Source organism: Oncorhynchus kisutch, linkage group LG17, assembly GCF_002021735.2.
Source record: "Oncorhynchus kisutch isolate 150728-3 linkage group LG17, Okis_V2, whole genome shotgun sequence".
Classification (NCBI taxonomy): Eukaryota; Metazoa; Chordata; class Actinopteri; order Salmoniformes; family Salmonidae; genus Oncorhynchus; species Oncorhynchus kisutch.
The window spans coordinates 81,353,777-81,363,387 of NC_034190.2; the positions used below are offsets into that span (position 1 = coordinate 81,353,777).

Genomic DNA, 9,611 nt, shown 5'->3' on the forward strand with positions numbered 1-9,611 from the left:
TACACTCGCCAGTTTTAGCTTTAGCCAGCCCTATCTTCAGATTAGCCTTAACGTCAGTAGACCTGCCCCCTGGTAAACAGTGTATGATCGCTGGATGATTCGCTTGAAGTCTAATACTGCGGGTAATGGAGTCGCCAATGACTAGGGTTTTCAATTTGTCAGAGCTAATGGTGGGAAGCTTCGGCGTCTCAGACCCCGTAACGGGAGGAGTAGAGACCAGAGAAGGCTCGGCCTCTGACTCAGACTCGCTGCTTAATGGGGAGAACCGGTTGAAAGTTTCTGTCGGCTTAATGAGCGACACTGGTTGAGCATTCCTACAGCATTTCCCTCCAGAAGAGATGAGAAAATTGTCCGGCTGCAGGGACTGTGCAGGGGATTTATACTACTATCTGTACTTACTGGTGGCACAGACGCTGTTTCATCCTTTCCTACACTGAAATTACCCTTGCCTAACGATTATGTCTGAAGCTGGGCTTGCCGTAAGGCGATCGTTCTCCTGTATATTATGAGTACAGCGACTGCAATTAGAAGGCATAATGCTTATGTTACTACTTAGCTTCGACTGTTGGAGGTCCTGACGAACCACGTTCAGATAAAGCGTCCGGAGTGAAAGAATTGAATGAAATAAGTCGAGCGAGAAAAAAAATGATAAAATAAACGGTAATTAAAAAGTAAAAAACATAAAGTTGGCAGGTAGCAAAGTATGGTTAGAAACGAACCACACAGCAGCACATAGCACAGCAGCACGTAGCACAGCAGCACGTAGCACAGCAGCACGTAGCACAGCAGCACGTAGCACAACAGCACGTAGCACAGCAGCACGTAGCACAGCAGCATGTAGCACAACAGCACGTGGCACAGCAGCACGTAGCACAGCAGCACGTAGCACAACAGCACGTAAGCACAGCAGCACGTAGCACAGCAGCACGTAGCACAGCAGCACGTAGCACAGCAGCACGTAGCACAGCAGCACGTAGCACAGCAGCACGTAGCACAGCAGCATGTAAACAAGTCTACAAGTTGTGACCCTCGAGAGATTAATTCATTATAGGATCTCTGTAAAAACAAGATGCTTTACAGACGGGTTTGAAGAGTACTTGTAAACAACTCATGATGCTAAGGCCTTTATGCTTGTCTCATAAAAATCCCAGACCTATGGCAAAAGCACTGTATGTTGGAACATTGTTCATGTAGGAGACAACCTGTCCACCTAGTTTATGTAAATTCCAGATGACGACACCGATATCTAATGTACCACTCTTTGACAGCGTATCACATGACCACCTGTTGGGGTCTGTCCTTGGCTTGGTGTAGTGCATGGTCTCTGTTGTCAACACAGACATGTTGTAGAACAACTCACAAGCCTGTTGCTAAGTGACGAGAGAAGGGACATGCTAGGGGTAACCAACTAAAGTGTTTGTGTAGTAGTAGTTTCATCGTTATCTGGTACATGAAGAGCAAAGGGAAATGAAGTGGACCACTGCTGTACTGTTGGTTACTAGGCAACGCTGTCCTCATCACAGCAGGTAACAGAGAGTCGAACTGAACATTAATCACTTTGAGCTGTATGAAAAATAGTCAGCACCCTTGAGGCGGACAGCGACGGAATCAGAATTCAGAAGTTCAGCACAACAGGCCCGTGGACAGCAAATATCTCAGGGGCATCCCTGCAGAGACTAAAATGTTAGTTTTTTTATAGTCGATGCGACCCCAATCCAGCATCTGTAGCCTTGCCAAATAAGACCCAGTATAACAGCATTAAGAATTCAACAAGCTCATCAAAGCTGGTGGTGGACGAACCAACCTGCCTGGATAAGATTACCAGGTCTCTCTGCTCGGTGGCTCGGTGCCTCCATCCATCCACTGAATGTGATTCTAACTGTGTTGTGTCTGTGTTGTGACTGTGTTGTGGCTGTGTTGTGACTGTGTTGTGACTGTGTTGTGACTGTGTTGTGAATGTGTTGTGAATGTGTTGTGGCTGTGTTGTGACTGTGTTGTGGCTGTGTTGTGACTGTGTTGTGGCTGTGTTGTGACTGTGTTGTGAATGTGTTATGGCTGTGTTGTGACTGTGTTGTGGCTGTGTTGTGACTGTGTTGTGCATGTGTTGTGGCTGTGTTGTGGCTGTGTTGTGACTGTGTTGTGGCTGTGTTGTGACTGTGTTGTGGCTGTGTTGTGGATGTGTTGTGAATGTGTTGTGGCTGTGTTGTGAATGTGATTCTAACTGTGTTCTGACTGAGTTGTGGCTGTGTTGTGACTGTGTTGTGACTGTGTTGTGAATGTGTTGTGGCTGTGTTGTGACTGTGTTGTGGCTGTGTTGTGGCTGTGTTGTGGCTGTGATTCTAACTGTGTTGTGACTGTGTTGTAGCTGTGTTGTGACTGTGTTGTGGCTGTGTTGTGGCTGTGTTGTGACTGTGTTGTGGCTGTGTTGTGGCTGTGTTGTGGCTGTGTTGTGGCTGTGTTGTGGCTGTGTTGTGTGCTAGCCTGGATTTCAACTGAATTGCTCTGATTAACTATTCATTTTGAAATGAAACAATAGTGGAAGAATAGTGAAAGAGAGCAGTTCAGTTTGGATCCAGACAACCTGTGTGTGTTCAGCTCCGGGCTGTGAATGTGAGTGAAATTGTTGGTGGGTGGTTGTGGTTTATTGTGTTTGCATAAGACATGCAGGAGTAAGCGACAGGTTCCCTCCCTCCCTCCCTCCCTCCCTCCCTCCCTCCCTCCCTCCCTCCCTCCCTCCCTCCCTCCCTCCCTCCCTCCCTCCCTCCCTCCCTCCCTCCCTCCCTCCCTCCCTGCTTGCCTGCCTGCCTGCCTGCCTGCCTCCCTCCCTGACGGCCTCCATCCCTCCCTCCCTGCCTCCCTCTTTCCCTCTCTCCTTGCCTGCCTGTCTGTCTGACTGACTGTCTGCCTCCTTGCCTGTCTGTCTGTCTGTCTGACGGCCTCCATCCCTCCCTGCCTCCCTCTTTCCCTCCCTCCAAGACTGTATGTGTGTGTGTGTTTTGTCATCCTCAACACAGAGCACTGCTGGACAGGACTAAGCTGAAACTCCCCTCAAAGACAGACAGTGCCCGTCATCACAGGATAAATACTAACTGAGAATAACAGGGCCAGTCATCACAGGATAAATAATAACTGAGATCATCAGGGCCAGTCATCACAGGATACATAATAACTGAGATCAACAGGGCCAGTCATCACAGGATAAATAATAACTGAGATCAACAGGGCCAGTCATCACAGGATAAATAATAACTGAGATCAACAGGGCCAGTCATCACAGGATAAATACTAAGTGAGATCAACAGGGCCAGTCATCACAGGATAAATAATAACTGAGATCAACAGGGCCAGTCATCACAGGATAAATACTAAGTGAGATCAACAGGGCCAGTCATCACAGGATAAATAATAACTGAGATCAAAAGGGCCAGTCATCACAGGATAAATACTAAGTGAGATCAACAGGGCCAGTCATCACAGGATAAATAATAACTGAGATCAACAGGGCCAGTCATCACAGGATAAATAATAACTGAGATCATCAGGGCCAGTCATCACAGGATACATGATAACTGAGATCAACAGGGCCAGTCATCACAGAATAAATACTAAGTGAGATCAACAGGGCCAGTCATCACAGGATAAATAATAACTGAGATCAACAGGGCCAGTCATCACAGGATAAATAATAACTGAGATCAACAGGGCCAGTCATCACAGGATAAATAATAACTGAGATCAACAGGGCCAGTCATCACAGGATAAATACTAAGTGAGATCAACAGGGCCAGTCAGCACAGGATAAATACTAACTGAGATCAACAGGGCCAGTCAGCACAGGATAAATAATAACTGAGAATAACAGGGCCAGTCATCACAGGATAAATAATAACTGAGATCAACAGGGCCAGTCATCAGAGGGTAAATACTAACTGTGATTAACAGGGCCAGTCATCACAGGGTAAATACTAACTGTGATTAACAGGGCCAGTCATCACAGGGTAAATACTAACTGTGATTAACAGGGCCAGTCATCACAGGGTAAATAATAACTGAGATTAACGGGATATAAATTAGGGATACAATACAATAAATGTTTATGTGTTAACTACGACTGAGTTGTATGTGTTATGAAGTCCCCATGTAGGTACATCCTAAATAAGGTGTAGAATCACATTTCATATGCATTGTTGGTAGGAATCAGCTTTGAGTCTGCAATAACCTCTCAGTCCTGCTGTGTGGTCACAAGTTTTTTTTTTAAATTAACAAACAGAGAGATTTTATGACTGCAACAGCAGGCATTCCCCAGTCACCCTGAGAATGATTGACCAACTGGGTGATTTGAATTTCATCGTTATATGTCTCTCTCACCACAGACAGTCAGAAGATGCAGATGCTCGTTCTGTACCCACGAGTCTCGCTACTGTAGTTGTACATATGGCCACAGTTGATCAATATTATGGAAAGTGAATCGATCACAATTGATCACCCATCCTCTAGAACACGACAGGACATCAGAGCTGAGCCGAATCGCTGCTGCAATCTGCAAACTGCGCTGTAGAGTCTTCTCATGAATGAGGGTTTGGAGACAGAGAAGTAGTTGAACAGTGCATTCTGAAAGTATCCAGACCCCTCAACTTTTTGCTTTTCCCAATGTTGAAAAAGGGAAGGGGTCTGAATACTTTCCCCCACAAGAAAAATAAAGCAATTCCATTCCCCCGCCCCCAAGCCCCCGCCCCCAAGCCCCCACCCCAAGCCCCCGCCCCCAAGCCCCCGCCCCCAAGCCCCCACCCCCAAGCCCCCGTCCCCAAGCCCCCATCCCCAAGCCCCCGTCCCCAAGCCCCCACCCCCAAGCCCCCGTCCCCAAGCCCCCGCCCCCAAGCCCCCGTCCCCAAGCCCCCGTCCCCAAGCCCCCACCACCAAACCCCCGCCCCCAAGCCCCCGCCCCCAAGCCCCTGCCCCCAAGTCCCCACCTCAAAGCCCCCACCCCCAAGCCCCCGCCCCAAGCCCCCGCCCCCAAGCCCCCGTCCCCAATGCACCAACAACCCACAAAATGAACAAAAGATTTAAAAAACACAAAGACAAAGATAAAGGAAAACAGAAAACAACAACAGAAAACAACAACAGAAAATAGAAAACAACTACAGAAAACAACAGAAAACAGAAGACAATGACAGAAAACAACAACAGAAAACAGAAAACAAAAACAGAAAACAGAAAACAACAGAAAACAACAACAGAAAACAGAAAACAACAACAGAAAACAGAAAACAACAACAGAAAACAGAAAACAAAAACAGAAAACAACAGAAAGCAACAACAGAAAACAGAAAACAACAACAGAAAACAACAATGCAAAAAGAAAAGACATCAGGGACAACAAAGATCATACTAGCAAGGCCAACTGAATATGTTTGAGTGCATGTATGGCACTATTTACGTGTGTGTGTGTGTGTGTGTGTGTGTGTGTGTGTGTGTGTGTGTGTGTGTGTGTGTGTCCGTTCATGTGCACGTGTGTACGTTTGAATGCAAGTGTGTGTATATGCATGTGTACACGCATACAAACACCTGCGCAAGTTTTCTATTGAAATTCATTGTGGAGAGCTAATTTATATATTTTTTATTATTATTATTATTATTTTATTTTTCATCGTCAGCCCGTTTTATAGGGAAACTACAGGGTAATGTAAAAGTAACATTTTTGAAAGATCCAATACGTAATATTGTAAAGATTTTAGCCCAGAGAGTCCATTTAAAAAAATATATATATAAAAAAATATATAGTCAGTTAAGAACAAATTCTTATTTACAATGACAGCCTACACCGGCCAAACCCAGACGAAGCTGGACCAATTGTGTGGTGCCCTATGGGACTCCAAATCACAGCTGGTTGGATTTCGAACCAGGGTGTCTGTGGTGACGCCTCAAGCACTGAGATGCAGTGTCTTAGACCGCTGTGCCACTACATCAGCAATGAGATATTGCAGGGATCTAGCTTGCAGACTTAATATTAAACTTGAGTCATCGACATATATGGACACCTTTGTTTTTAAGCCTTTTGATTTCTAATCCTCTAATGTTATTATCGCATTTCAAATAGATGTGGTGACAGTGGACACCCTTGTTTAACTCCTCTTTACAATTCAAATCTCTTTACGAAGTAGCCACTATTTACAGTTTTTTTTTTATATGGACTGGTTCTTTATATTTGCCATCTGGGTCTTGTTTTAATAATAGAGAAATCAGATCTTCCTGCTGAGTACCTGACAGACTATCATTTCTATAGGAGTAGTTAAAACAAGCTAACAATGTGTCACGCCCTGGTCTTAGTATTTTGTGTTTATTTATGTATTTGGTCAGGCCAGGGTGTGACATGGGGTTATTTTTTGTTGTGTTGTTGTATGGGGGTTTTTCATAGGTTTAGTGGGGCTTAGTGGGGTTTTCTAGCAGAGTCTATGGCTGCCTGAGGCGGTTCTCAATCAGAGTCAGGTGATTCTCGTTGTCTCTGATTGGGAATCATATTTAGGTAGCCTGGGTTTCACTGTGTGTTTGTGGGTGATTGTTCCTGTCTCAGTGTGTTTGTATTCACCAGATAGGCTGTATAGGTTTTCACGTTCCGTTTCTTGTTTTTGTATTGTTCGTTTCATCTTTCATTAAACATGTATCGAACTAACCACGCTGCATTTTGGTCCGACTCTCCTTCGACAGAAGAAAGCCGTAACACAATGGAGATTTTAGTATATAAAAAGGCTTGATATACCTCTACTGGTATGCCATCAAGCCCTGGGGGTTTTCCAGACTGAAAGGATTTAATAACCTCCAAAAGTTATTCCTCTGTAATTTGGCCTTCGCACTGATCTATTCGTACCTTTGGTAGTTTTCATTTTTTATTTTTATTATTTGGAATGAATTCCTTACAGTAATTGGCATTCAGAGGGTGATGATGAGATGAGAAAAAAAAACATCTTCTTAAAATATTTAGCTTCCTCTTTTAAAATATCATAGATGACTCCGTCTGTAGTGGTCAAAAGACTACTTAGTTGTAGTCACAAACCGTCACTACAAACGTAGTTATATTTTTGGGTTATTACAAATGTATTAATTTATTCCCAGATATCTTCTAAATGACCCACAAAGAGAAAAAGGTTGCTTGCTCTAATTGCGTAGTACCTCATCTGTTCTCTTTTTTGTTTTGTCAAGTTTTCTGCATGTACTCTGTGAATTAGGCTACGGGGGTAACTTTTTGGCTAGCTTGCTGGGTAATATAACTTAATATAGATAGCTAACATTCTTTGATAGCTGGTTAGAGGACGCTATTTATTTCCAAAAATAAATGGTGGTTTAGTTTATTGTAGCTTAAAACTAGGTGTTGATAGCAACTGGCTGACTCATGCGTAACGTTAGCAGGCTGGTAGGGTTAACGTTAGCACGCTAGTAGGATTAACTTTAGCAGGCTGGTAGGGTTAACGTTAGCACGCTAGTAGGGTTAACGTTAGCAGGCTGGTAGGGTTAACGTTAGCAGGCTGGTAGGGTTAATGTTAGCATGCTAGTAGGGTTAACGTTAGCAGGCTGGTAGGGTTAACGTTAGCAGGCTGGTAGGGTTAACGTTAGCACGCTAGTAGGGTTAACGTTAGCAGGCTGGTAGGGTTAACGTTAGCAGGCTGGTAGGGTTAACGTTAGCAGGCTGGTAGGGTTAACGTTAGCACGCTAGTAGGTTTCACGTCAGCAGGCTGGTAGGGTTAACGTTAGCAGGCTGGTAGGGTTAACGTTAGCACGCTAGTAGGTTTCATGTCAGCAGGCTGGTAGGGTTAACGTTAGCACGCTGGTAGGGTTAACGTTAGCACGCTAGTAGGTTTCACGTCAGCAGGCTGGTAGGGTTAACGTTAGCACGCTGGTAGGGTTAACGTTAGCACGCTAGTAGGTTTCACGTCAGCAGGCTAGTAGGTTAGCGTTAGCACGCTAGTAGGTTTCACGTCAGCAGGCTAGTTGGTTAGCGTTAGCACGCTAGTAGGTTTCACGTCAGCAGGCTAGTTGGTTAGCAACCTTGCAAGTTGATTTGTAACAATAAATTCATACAGTATTTGCTTGTAAGCTGGCTAAAAAACAAACATTTAAACCAGTATTTCTGTTGGAGTTTACATTATAGGGAATAGGCTGGCTAGCTGAGTCCTCAATATTAATAACTAGAAAAATAGAAAAGAGAGGTGTAACTTTGCATTGGGACTTTTGACGCGTATACTACTGCAAATCCATATGTTACATGTGGTTACCTTTAAGCCCTGATCCCAAAGACTCGACTGCCCCGGCATGGATAAAAAAGAGAACTGCTCATTTTCAGCCACTAATGAGATTCATTTGAATTTCCTGAAGCATCATGAAAAATATCTGCGACAAAAGAGTGATCAAGTTACGATCCGACATCTGTACCTTTAAAAAAAATACATCATACCTGGACCCATAGCCGACTTATCCCAGTCATTCATTCAGGTTCGGTGAGTGACACTGGTCCTAGGGCATGTGTTCTTTGATCTTTACGTAATCTTATCCTTGCGTAATCTTATCCTTGCATAATTTTATCCTTGCATAATTTTATCCTTGCGTAATCTTTTATGGAGATTTGGATAGGGAGCAGAGCAGTGTTTTGTTTGAAGCTGGACTATAGGCGAGGAAGGATTTCTCCTCTCTGTCTCTCTGCATCCTGTTTGTTGTCCTTACATTGGAGAGACTATTACTGTACTGTACTGACTAAAACGAGGTGAAAATTATAAACAGACGTGTCTGATTTGGCAGCGGCTGGATTTCATTTCAGAGAATGATTGAGGATGGCTAAATCTGATCTGACGTTAAGGTAGGATACATTCTGCATTATTATCATGCTGTTCTGGAGCAAATGGAATGCTGTATAAACTAATCAAATTAAAAATATATATATATATTTGTTCAAATCTGAATGGATGCAAATGTAATTGTTTCTCATAGGGATTGTGTGTGTGACTGAATGTATTTTTAAGGAATATACTTCCACTCTATCAGGCATGTAACCATGACGATATCCTCTCCTGTCCAACAGCCATGTCTCTGTTTCAAACAACAATAGTCTGTTTGCTTTTCTTTCAGACCTCAATTAAGCGATGCCAGGGATTCCACCAGCTGCTGCTCCATGCTGTGTAGGAAGAGAACCATAATACAGGAAGTTCCTCTCCTTTAATAACAACACACCGACCGTCTCCTAGCATGTTGCTTCCATGCAGAGCAGGCGCCCTGCCGGAGCCTTCCCCCTCTGCCTCTCTCTCTCTCAGCCTGAGGAGGATCCAGGTTCGATGGGCCTTGTACCTCTTCCTCTCCCTGGCCCTCCTCTGGTTCCCGTCTGGGGCGGTAGCCTCAACCCTCAACTGCCACAAGACCTGCATCTGTGCCAGTAATATCGTGAGCTGTTCCAAGATGAACCTGACCACGGTGCCCACTGGCCTGCCTCTCTACACGGCCGTCCTGGACCTCAGCTACAACGACGTCTCCCGGCTGAGGGCTGAGTGGACCATGGTGAAACTCACCAAACTCCACAACCTCCTACTCAGTCACAACGGCCTTCACTTCCTCTCCTCTGAGGCCTTCGT

At 44.6% G+C, this 9,611-nt stretch overlaps 1 protein-coding gene across 1 annotated transcript in view; it reads left to right on the top strand.

The window, feature by feature from the left end:
• The first annotated feature begins 8,494 nt into the window (after window positions 1-8,494).
• The window catches only part of LOC109881064 (amphoterin-induced protein 1-like), a 7,079-nt gene continuing 5,962 nt past the window's right edge, over window positions 8,495-9,611 (top strand). Inside the window, exons 1-2 of the mRNA XM_031794768.1 lie at window positions 8,495-8,845; window positions 9,115-9,611. The exon at window positions 9,115-9,611 is cut by the window's right edge and continues 91 nt beyond it. Coding sequence (XP_031650628.1) covers window positions 9,232-9,611 — 380 coding nt within the window. The 5' untranslated portion in view covers window positions 8,495-8,845; window positions 9,115-9,231. The remainder of the gene's footprint in view (window positions 8,846-9,114) is intronic.